The sequence below is a fragment of the Hippoglossus stenolepis genome, chromosome 5 (genome assembly GCF_022539355.2).
Source record: "Hippoglossus stenolepis isolate QCI-W04-F060 chromosome 5, HSTE1.2, whole genome shotgun sequence".
NCBI lineage: Eukaryota > Metazoa > Chordata > Actinopteri > Pleuronectiformes > Pleuronectidae > Hippoglossus > Hippoglossus stenolepis.
In genome coordinates this window covers 28,859,928-28,871,867 of record NC_061487.1, presented here as the reverse complement: position 1 = coordinate 28,871,867, position 11,940 = coordinate 28,859,928, and the positions used below count along the sequence as shown (strand labels likewise).

General features: G+C 45.0%; 1 protein-coding gene across 1 annotated transcript in view; it reads right to left on the bottom strand.

Moving 5' to 3' along the window:
* Window positions 1-11,940, bottom strand: part of LOC118110203 (receptor-type tyrosine-protein phosphatase beta) — a 30,875-nt gene continuing 18,935 nt past the window's right edge. Inside the window, exons 22-32 of the mRNA XM_035157881.2 lie at window positions 8,980-9,042; window positions 8,860-8,877; window positions 8,688-8,769; window positions 8,511-8,601; window positions 8,347-8,423; window positions 8,090-8,224; window positions 3,813-3,935; window positions 936-1,102; window positions 698-833; window positions 491-599; window positions 1-403 (exon numbers count right to left, since the gene is read on the bottom strand). Of these exons, the coding sequence (XP_035013772.2) occupies window positions 381-403; window positions 491-599; window positions 698-833; window positions 936-1,102; window positions 3,813-3,935; window positions 8,090-8,224; window positions 8,347-8,423; window positions 8,511-8,601; window positions 8,688-8,769; window positions 8,860-8,877; window positions 8,980-9,042 (1,024 nt within the window). The 3' untranslated portion in view covers window positions 1-380. The remainder of the gene's footprint in view (window positions 404-490; window positions 600-697; window positions 834-935; window positions 1,103-3,812; window positions 3,936-8,089; window positions 8,225-8,346; window positions 8,424-8,510; window positions 8,602-8,687; window positions 8,770-8,859; window positions 8,878-8,979; window positions 9,043-11,940) is intronic.

Here is an 11,940-nt window from a genome sequence, read left to right as displayed (position 1 = left end):
AATAATCAGAGTCTGTGGTTTAATGAAGTGATTACACATCATGTATAAAAGTACATCCAGTCAACTTCCTGTAAAATCATGTGTGATGACAAAATCATTTCATGTGTAAAATATGTGGCTCAGGTTCAACTGAGAGGAGGCTGCTCTGACATCTTACAGCCACATGGGGGCAGTAGAGGATGATCATTTTCTGTGATTCATCACATGTCAAACACATGACTGATAAAGACTGATAATCAAACATCATATAATAATCTACACAGACAGATGTGTACACAGAAACATGTACAGCTCCTAAATTATCATTAAAATATAAAGAGGGATATAAAAATAGAATAGTCGTGTTTCCCTGAAGCTCCACATCTGTCGTCTTTAAATCGTCAACGTCTGGAGTTCAGCGGCTCTGCAACAACAACCAACACGTGATGATGACATGTGACACCATCACTCAGCTCTGACATCATAGCTCAGCTCTGACATCATCACTCACCTCTGCTGTAGTTTTCGTAGATGGGACAGAAAAGTTTCTCCTGCTCACTGCGAAGCTTCCTGGCTCTCAAAACGTCTCGTACACACTGGTGCAGGTAAGAGTACTGACACTGACACACACACACACACACACACCCTCAACATCAATTCACAGAGAGAGTGTGTGTTTGTGTGTGTGTGAGTTTATGTGTGCGTGTGTGTGTGGTACCTCAGTCTGCACCATGTGCGATCGATGGAGTCTCAGGTCAAACACAGAGCCGTAGATATCTAGTGTGTCCTTGGTGTCCAGCTGCTGCAGCACTCGATCCAGAACGATGAAGGTCCCTGTACGACCCACACCAGCACTGACACACACACACACACACAGTCACACTCACTCAGGTAGAAGTAGTGTGTACTATGTACCTGCAGTGTGTACTTGTGTACCTGCAGTGTGTACTATGTACCTGCAGTGGACCACAGTAGGTCCTGATCCGGATCCAGTTCTGGTGACGTAGTCTCTGACGGTTCTGACAAACTGCACCAGGGACTGGGTGGTTTCTGGAACTCCATGATCAGGCCAAACCGTGAAGTGAAACTGACGGAGCAGACGAGTGACGCTCAGCTGATCCTCCTGATGAACACATGAACACGTGAACAGATGAACAGATCAACGGATGAACGGGTGAACAGATAAACAGATGAACGGATGAACGGGTGAACAGATGAACGGATGAACGGATGAACAGATGAACGGATGAACAGGTGAACAGATGAACGGATGAACAGATGAATGGATGAACAGGTGAACAGGTAAACAGATGAACGGATGAACGGGGGTGAACAGATGAACGGGTGAACAGATGACCAGGTGAACAGGTAAACGGATGAACGGGTGAACAGATGAATGGGTGAACAGATGAACAGGTGAACAGGTGAACAGATGAACGGATGAACGGGTGAACAGATGAACAGATGAACGGATGAACGGATGAACGGATGAACAGATGAATGGATGAACAGGTGAACAGGTAAACAGATGAACGGATGAACGGATGAACGGGTGAACAGATGAACGGGTGAACAGATGACCAGGTGAACAGGTGAACGGATGAACGGATGAACGGGTGAACAGATGAACGGGTGAACAGATGAACAGGTGAACAGGTAAACGGATGAACGGATGAACAGGTGAACAGGTGAACGGATGAACGGATGAACAGATGAACAGGTAAACAGATGAACAGGTGAACAGGTAAACAGATGAACGGATGAACTGATGAACAGATGAACAGAAACAGGTGAACGGATGAACATATGAACGCGTGAACAGGTGAACTGGTGAACTGGTGAACGGATGAACAGGTGAACGGATGAAAGGGTTAATGAATGAACAGTTGAACAGATAAATGGATGAACGGATGAACGGATGAACAGGTGAACAGATGAACAGATGAACAGATAAATGGATGAATGGATGAACGGATGAACAGGTGAACAGATGAACAGATGAACGGATGAACAGATGAACGGGTGAACAGGTGAACTGATGAACAGATGAACAGAAACAGGTGAACTGATGAACAGATGAACAGAAACAGGTGAACTGATGAACAGATGAACAGAAACAGGTGAACGGATGAACATATGAATGCATGAACAGGTGAACTGGTGAACTGGTGAACAGATGAACAGAAACAGGTGAACTGATGAACAGATGAACAGAAACAGGTGAACGGATGAACATATGAATGCATGAACAGGTGAACTGGTGAACTGGTGAACAGATGAACAGAAACAGGTGAACAGGTGAACAGATGAACAGATAAATGGATGAACGGATGAACAGGTGAACGGATGAAGGGATGAACGGGTGAACAGATGAACGGATGAACGGGTGAACAGGTGAACAGGTGAACAGAAACAGGTGAACGGATGAACATATGAACGCATGAACAGGTGAACTGGTGAACTGGTGAACGGATGAACGGATGAACAGGTGAACGGATGAACAGGTGAACGTGTGAACAGGTGAACTGATGAACAGATGAACAGATAAATGGATGAGATGAACGGATGAACAGGTGAACGGATGAACGATGAACGGGTGAACAGGTGAACAGATGAACAGATAAACGGATGAACGGATGAACAGGTGAACGGATGAACGGATGAACGGATGAACGGGTGAACAGGTGAACAGATGAACAGATAAATGGATGAACGGATGAACGGATGAACAGGTGAACGGATGAACGGATGAACGGGTGAACAGGTGAACGGATGAACGGGTGAACAGGTGAACTGATGAACAGATGAACAGATGAACAGATGAACAGAAACAGGTGAACGGATGAACATATGAACAGAAACAGGTGAACGGATGAACATATGAACGCGTGAACAGGTGAACTGGTGAACTGGTGAACTGGTGAACGGATGAACAGGTAAACGGATGAAAGGGTTAATGAATGAACAGTTGAACAGATAAATGGATGAACGGATGAACGGATGAACAGGTGAACAGGTGAACAGATGAACAGATGAACGGATGAACAGATGAACGGGTGAACAGGTGAACTGATGAACAGATGAACAGATGAACAGAAACAGGTGAACGGATGAACATATGAACAGAAACAGGTGAACGGATGAACATATGAACGCATGAACTGGTGAACTGGTGAACAGGTGAACAGATGAACAGGTGAAAGGGTGAATGAATGAACAGGTGAACGGGTGAACAGATGAACAGGTGAACAGGTGAACGGGTGAACAGATGAACAGGTGAACAGGTGAATGGGTGAACAGATGAACAGATGAACAGGTGAACAGGTGAACAGGTGAACGGATGAACAGATGAACAGGTGAACGGATGAACAGGTGAACAGATGAACGGATGAACAGGTGAATGGATGAACGCATGAACAGATGAACGGATGAACAGATGAACAGATGAACAGATGAACGGATGAAAGGGTTAATGAATGAACAGTTGAACAGATAAACGGATGAACGGGTGAACAGGTGAACAGGTGAACAGGTGAACGGATGAACAGGTGAACGGATGAACAGGTGAACAGATGAACAGGTGAACAGATGAACGGATAAACAGATGAACAGGTGAACAGGTGAACAGATGAATGGATGAACGCATGAACAGATGAAGGCATGAACAGATGAACGGATGAAAGGGTTAATGAATGAACAGTTGAACAGATAAACGGATGAACGGGTGAACAGGTGAACAGGTGAATGGGTGAACAGGTGAACAGATGAACAGGTGAACAGGTGAACAGATGAACAGATGAACAGATGAACAGATCAGGACTCGTGTGTCGTACGCTGCAGATGTTGAACTCTCTGATGGTCCACTCAGGCAGAACAGACTCTGACAACATCTGCACGATCAGATCTCCATAGTACAGAGGATCCTGGTCAAAAGGCCAGTAGTGATCACACTTCACCTGGAGGGGGCGAAGAAGAGCAGCAGACGGGGGCCATTACAGCTGTTTGTTTTCACAACCAGAAGAAGAACATCAATGTATTTTTTATTTATCTTGAACATGTTGCTATATGTAGCTAACCTAGCTTCTAAAGCTAACAACGTGTAGCTAACGTTAGATAAACCTTGGTCCTGATCAGCTGCTCTAACTTAGCTACCTTAGCTTTTAAAGTCTCCCTCTATCTGTCTGTATGTCTGTCTATGTCTCATTTTAAACGTGTGGCTACCATCTCAAAATGGCCTAAGCATACCTGGAAGTTACTTTTGTAGGAAAAGCACAGGAAGTTTACTCTGGTTTAAGCATTGAGGATAGCCAGGAGTATGAAACTATGTACTACTAGAATGAACGTATTAAAGGTGCCATCTTAAGAACTTATTAGCTAGTTCCTGAGGCTTACCGCCAATGCTTTAGAAGCCTCAGTAAGCTTGACACTCAAACTTATGTTGAGTTCACAAAGGAAAAGGAGACCTGTTTCAGTAAATGGTGCAAGTCACAGACGGTAGAAACTGAGGAAGTCCTTACACAACTAGTCTTGCTTGAAGAGTTTAAAAACTGGCTGCTGTCTGATAAGGTTATCTTAATGAGCCAAAAGTGACATCTCTTGACAAAGCTGCTGTTCTAGTAGATGAGTTTGTGTTGACACACAAGATACAAAGCTCTTCAAAGCCTCTTCCCACCATCTCTACAGCCTTCACTAGAAAGTGGGCTACTGTAAGCGCTCGCTCAGAAAAGGCTTGTTTCTATTGGAAGAAACAAAAGTCTTTCAAGCCTGTTGCCTTGATAAAGACCATGAACAACTCTGCTGTAACCCAAGATATGGAGCATTCAACCCAAAAGTGTGAGCTGGCTGGCTCTTCATCTTTCCTTATGGATGGTTTTGTTTATCTTGTCTCTGATTCTACAACCAGGCAACCTATTAAGATCTGGAGAGATACTGGAGCTTTTCAGTCTTGATCCTACAATTCACTGACAAGTCTTCTTTGGGCTCTAGTGCCCTTGTCCAGGGGTTTGGTGGGGGTTATCTGTCCCTGCCCATGCATAACCTTAACCTTGAAACAGGGCTGGTCTCTGGGGAGGTTGCTGAAGCTCTTTGTCCATACATTCCAATTGAAGGTGTTTCCTTCATCTTAGGAAAGGACCTAGCTGGTGGTAGAGTACTTGCTGCTCCTGAGGTTGTTCCTTCTCCTGTAGAGTCCAAAAGTCCAGATGAGCTTGAAAAGCAATATCCAGGGACCTTTGCGGTTTGTGTTGCTACCCGTGCCATTTCGAAGAAAGAACAAGACAAAAATTCTGACTCTGAGATTGCACTTTCCCACACATTCTTTGCAAAAGGGGAAATGCTGGGGTTTGGTAAAGAGCTAAAACGTGAACAAGTGAAAGATGCAACCTTTTCATCCATCTTTGAAGAGGTTGTTTCTGATGATAAAATTACAGTTGTGTCTTGTGGGTATTTTGTGAACACTGGTGTGTTAATGAGGAACTGGACTTCTCCTACGATGTCTTGTCAGGATGGTTAGAGTAGTGTGTTTCAGGTTGTTGTTCCCAGTGTCTATCGCCATGATATCTTGCATTTGGCTCATCATCAGTGCCTTGCTGGACATATGGTGATTAAAAAAACTCTAGACAGAGTGCTGAGAATTTTTTTCTGGTCTGATGTAAAATCCGATGTTGGTCGGTACTGTAGAACATGTCATGTGTGCCAAACAGTTGGTAAGCCCAACCAGAGATATCCTACCAGTGCCATTACATCCTATTCTTGCGATAGGAGAGCCCTTTGAGCGCATCATGATTGATTGTGTTGGTCCCCTTCCTCGTACCAAATCAGGTTACCAGTACTTACTGACCATTATGTGTACAGCTACTCGGTTTCCTGAGGCTATCCCTCTATGCAGAATTACAGGTTCAACTGTTTCAAAGGCCCTTATTAAGTTCTTTACAGTGTTTGGTTTGCCAAGAGTTGTCCAGACTGACCGAGGTTCCAACTTTATGTCCCGTGTTTTCTCTCAAGTGCTCCAGCAGTTGTCCATTGTGCACTGCACTTCATCTGCTTACCACCCAGAGTCTCAGGGGGCCCTAGAAAGGTTTCACCAGACTCTTAAATCAATGATGCGAGCCTACTGTAAAGAGTTTGAGAGAGAATGGGATGATGGAACCCCTTTACTCCTTTTTGCAGCTAGAGAGGTGACCCAAGAGTCCCTTGGCTTTAGCCCAGCTGAACTGGTGTTCGGCCATACTGTGCGGGGCCCTCTGAAACTGTTAAAAGAAAAATGGTTGGCAAACCATTCTCCTGCCACTTATTTGTTAGACTTTGCTTGTCACTTCCAGTCTAAGCTTAGCAGGGCATGTGAACTGGCCAAGCAGAACTTGGGGGAAGCCCAGGAAAGAATGAAGGGGTGGTACGACAAAAAAGCATCGAACATTTTTCTCCAGGTGATAAAGTGTTGTTGCTGTTGCCACTTCCAGGGTCTGCTTTGCAGGCTCAATTCATCGCTCCATATGTGATTGAGCATCAGGTTGGTCAGTGTGACTATTTGGTGAAGTCCCCAGATCGTCTTTGTCACGTGAATCTGTTGATACCTTACTGGGAGAGGAACAAGGCTGTGCTCTCAGATGTGAAGCCTGTTGCTGTGCTGAACACCTTAATCTCTGTTGGTGAGAAGGACACTGTTGGTGTTGTGAATCATGAAGTCTCTCAGGGTAGGCTTCCAAATTCAGAAATCTTGGCCAATTTGGATGTTCAGCTTTCCTCGCTTTTGTACTGACCTTAGTATTGTCAATTTTGATCACCAAGCCTGATTGTTTCCTCTCCCTCGATTAGATGACTGTATTGACAGAGTTGGGTCTGCAGCCTTTGTCACTAAGATAGACCTCCTCAAACGCTACTGGCAAGTCCCTCTCACTCAGAGGGCTCGTGAAATCTCTGCCTTTGTGACTCCAGATGACTTCGGTCAGTACACAGTTTTGGCTTTTGGGATGCGGAAAGCACCTGCCACATTCCAGCGTCTTGTATGGTGTTAAATGGAGCAACTGTGAAGCATAACGATGTGGTCATCTACAGCTCAACCTGGTCTCAATCCATAATTCAGCTGGAGGTGGTGTTCCATTGGCTTGTTGCTACCAATTTGACTTTGAACCTTGCCAAGTGTGAATTTGGACAGGCCACTGTGACATACTTGGGTAAGGCCATCCTGAATTTTGGCATCTCCACTTCTAAGCGTGAGCTGAAACGTTACCTTGGTATGGAAGATTATTATAGGATAAAAAATTTAAAACTTTTTAAAAAAGTGCTTTAATTGCACTAATATGTCACTTCCATGTAGCACTTTGTAGTTTGGCTTTCTTGAAGCAAATTGTACTGACTAGGGGGGTTCTGGGTTTGTTCCCTCATGGTTGATGCACTTATTGTGAGTCGCTCTGGATTAAAGCGTCAGCTCAATGAAATGTAATGTAATCTAATATAGGAGTTTTTGCAAGAACTTTGATACTGCTGCTGCCCCCTTGACTAATCTGCTTAGCCCAAAGGTCCCTTTTGTTTGGACAGACATGTGTCAGCTGGCATTTGAGAACCTGAAAGCACTGTAGGCCAGTGCTCCTGTTCTTGCTGCCCCTGACTTTAACAGACCATTCAAACTGGCTGTTGATGCAAGTGATGCTGGTGTTGTGGCTGTTCTTCCCTAAGAAGACTCATCGGGGGTTGAGCATCCTGTTTTTCTAAGAAGTTCGACATGCATCAGAGACATTATAGAGAAGGAGGCCTTAGCCCTTATCCTTGCTCTAGATCATTTTGATGTTTATGTCTCTTCCAGTCAGGACCTGGTGGTCTACACAGACCTTAACCCCCTTGATTTTTCTCAGCAGAATGAACCCTAACCCACTCATTCTTCATTTATGGTGGAATGTGGGCATGTAGAGGGCGTACTTATAAAGTGAACATTCAGGTGTGCGTGTGCAGGGTTTTATAAATCTGAATCTGTTTGCATGCGCACGTACACTATTAGTATGAATCCTACGTCTTTTAAATGAGGCCTTAGATCATTTTTATCCACCATACAGGGGGTGAGACACACGTACTGACCAGCGACAGGTGCTGCTCTCATGTGTCTTCCTCTACTCACCCGTCCTTTCTCTACACACTGAGTGACCATCACCACGTTGTGGACGTTCTGCTCCCAAACCATCTTCCAGAAATCATCTTTGGTCCCGGGCAGAGGCCCCTGAGTGGCGACGTACTCCCGACGGAAGTTGTAACCCTGAAAACACACAACATGTTGCTGATGATGTCCCCCCCAGCCCCCACTGCACCTCACCCTCTCCAGCTCTCCCCCAGGATAATTTATAGAGAACATGATGTCATGTGATCATGTGGTCTCACCGGGATGTAGCTGGCGTTGATGTAGTCGGAGCAGGGATCATCATCTACGTAGGACAGTTTGACCCTCGTTGAATCGTCTAAACACAGCAACGACAACAGTTGATGCACTGACACAAACCCCCTCCTCCCCCCTCCTCCTCCAGTGGGCGGGGCTGGACACTCACAGGGCAGGATGTTGTTGTATCGGTTTTTCCCACGGTTCTCCGGCAGCAGAGCAGAGTCCATAAGTTGATTACGACCGACGTCCTTCAGGTCCTGACAGGACGGAAACGACACAACAGGTTCACTTGGGAACAACCCCTTCCCCAAGAAACGGGTTGTCATGGTGAATAAAGACTCACCTCATACTCCTCTGACAGAAGGTAGTTGGAGTCAGCCAGAAGTTTGTGGTAGTGAGACTCAAAGTTTGTGACCTTGATGGGACTGAAAAAGACAAAGTAAATTATCAACATGAGAAAAATGTGATCAAACAAAGAGGAGACGTGTTGAAGAGACATGATGAAGAGTTCTGACCTTGAACTGCGACGGTGGCTGAGATAAGAGGAGTGAATAGGATGATGAATATTAATAATCAATAAGTCAAAAAAGATGACAGAAGCTGATCAACTGTTTCAGATCAATAATCATTCTTACCCTCTGACCCCCAGATTAACTCCTGTCATCTCTCTCTCTCTGACGACCGCTCTCTCCTCAACTCTAAAACACACAGCATCTCATTACATCAGTTACAGTGTGTTACAGTGTGTCAGTGTGTTACAGTGTGTGTCAGTGTGTTACAGTGTGTGTCAGTGTGTTACAGTGTGTGTCAGTGTGTTACAGTGTGTGTGTTACGGTGTGTCAGTGCGTTACAGTGTGTGTCAGTGTGTTACAGTGTGTGTCAGTGTGTTACGGTGTGTCAGTGTGTTACGGTGTGTCAGTGTGTTACGGTGTGTCAGTGTGTTACAGTGTGTTACAGTGTGTCAGTGTGTTACAGTGTGTGTCAGTGTGTTACAGTGTGTGTCAGTGTGTTACAGTGTGTGTCAGTGTGTTACAGTGTGTGTCAGTGTGTTACAGTGTGTGTCAGTGTGTTACAGTGTGTCAGTGTGTTACGGTGTGTCAGTGTGTTACAGTGTGTGTCAGTGTGTTACAGTGTGTGTCAGTGTGTTACGGTGTGTCAGTGTGTTACGGTGTGTCAGTGTGTTACGGTGTGTCAGTGTGTTACAGTGTGTCAGTGTGTTACGGTGTGTCAGTGTGTTACAGTGTGTTACGGTGTGTCAGTGTGTTACAGTGTGTCAGTGTGTTACGGTGTGTCAGTGTGTTACAGTGTGTCAGTGTGTTACGGTGTGTCAGTGTGTTACAGTGTGTGTCAGTGTGTTACAGTGTGTGTTACGGTGTGTCAGTGTGTTACAGTGTGTTATGGTGTGTCAGTGTGTTACAGTGTGTCAGTGTGTTATGGTGTGTCAGTGTGTTACAGTGTGTCAGTGTGTTACAGTGTGTCAGTATGTTACAGTGTGTGTCACTGTGTGTCAGTGTGTTACAGTGTGTCAGTGTGTTATGGTGTGTCAGTGTGTTACAGTGTGTCAGTGTGTTACAGTGTGTGTCACTGTGTGTCAGTGTGTTACAGTGTGTTACAGTGTGTCAGTGTGTTACAGTGTGTCAGTGTGTTACGGTGTGTCACTGTGTTAGTGCGTTACAGTGTGTGTCAGTGTGTTACGGTGTGTCAGTGTGTTACAGTGTGTCAGTGTGTTACGGTGTGTCAGTGTGTTACAGTGTGTGTCAGTGTGTTACGGTGTGTCAGTGTGTTACAATGTGTTTCACTGTGTTAGTGTGTTACAGTGTGTCAATGTGTTACAGTGTGTGTCAGTGTGTTACAGTGTGTGTCAGTGTGTGTTAGTGTGTTAGTGTGTTACAGTGTGTCAGTGTGTGTCAGTGTGTTACGGTGTGTCAGTGTGTTACAGTGTGTCAGTGTGTTACAGTGTGTTACAGTGTGTGTCAGTGTGTTACAGTGTGTCAGTGTGTTACAGTGTGTCACTGTGTTAGTATGTTACAGTGTGTCAGTGTGTTACAGTGTGTTACGGTGTGTTACAGTGTGTCAGTGTGTTACAGTGTGTCAGTGTGTTACAGTGTGTCAGTGTGTTACAGTGTGTTACAGTGTGTTACAGTGTGTCAGTGTGTTACAGTGTGTGTCAGTGTGTGGTCAGTGTGTTATGGTGTGTTACGTGTCAGTGTGTTGTGTGTGGTGAGTGTGTTACAGTGCTCAGTTGTTGTTATGTGTACGGTGTGTGTTACGGTGTGTCAGTGTGTTACAGTGTGTTTGTGTGTCAGTGTGTTACAGTGTGTCAGTATGTTACAGTGTGTTCACTGTGTGTCAGTGTGTTACAGTGTGTCAGTGTGTTAGTCAGTGTGTTACAGTGTGTCAGTGTGTGTGTTACAGTGTGTCAGTGTGTTACAGTGTGTCAGTGTGTTACGGTGTGTCACTGTGTAGTCGTTACAGTGTGTGTCAGTGTGTTACGGTGTGTCAGTGTGTTACAGTGTGTCAGTGTGTTACGGTGTGTCAGTGTGTTACAGTGTGTGCAGTGTGTATTGTGTGTTACAATGTCACAGTGTTACAGTGTCATGGTTACAGTTGTCAGTGTGTTACAGTGTGTGTGTGTTTATTCAGTGTGCAGTGTGTACAGTGTCAGTGTGTTACAGGTGTCAGTGTGTTACAGTGTGTCACTGTGTTAGTATGTTACAGTGTCGGTCAGTGTGTTGGTGTGTACAGTGTGTCAGTGTGTTACAGTGTGTCAGTGTGTTACAGTGTGTCAGTGGCAGTGTGTTACAGTGTGTTACAGTGTGTCAGTGTGTTACAGTGTGTTAAAGTGTGTGTCAGTGTGTCAGTGTTTTACAGTGTGACAGTGTGTTACAGTGTGTTACAGTGTGTCAGTGTGTCAGTGTGTTACAGTGTGTTACAGTGTGACAGTGTGTTACAGTGTGTTACAGTGTGTCAGTGTGTTACAGTGTGTACTGTGTGTCAGTGTGTTACAGTGTGTGTCAGTGTGTTACAGTGTGTCAGTGTATTACAGTGTGTCAGTGTGTTACAGTGTGTCAGTGTGTTACAGTGTGTCAGTGTGTCAGTGTGCTAGTGTGTTACAGTGTGTCACAGTGTGTCACAGTGTGTGTCAGTGTGTCAGTGTGTCAGTGTGTTACAGTGTGTTACAGTGTGTCAGTGTGTCAGTGTGTTACAGTGTGTCACAGTGTGTTACAGTGTGTGTCAGTGTGTCAGTGTGTTACAGTGTATTACAGTGTGTCAGTGTGTCAGTGTGTGTCAGTGTGTCAGTGTGTTACAGTGTGTCACAGTGTGTTACAGTGTGTGTCAGTGTGTTCAGTGTGTCAGTGTATTACAGTGTGTCAGTGTGTCAGTGTGTTACAGTGTGTCACAGTGTGTTACAGTGTGTGTCAGTGTGTCAGTGTGTTACAGTGTATTACAGTGTGTCAGTGTGTCAGTGTGTGTCAGTGTGTCAGTGTGTTACAGTGTGTCACAGTGTGTTACAGTGTGTGTCAGTGTGTCAGTGTGTTACAGTGTATTACAGTGTGTCAGTGTGTCAGTGTCCTAGTGTGCTAGTGTGGTACAGT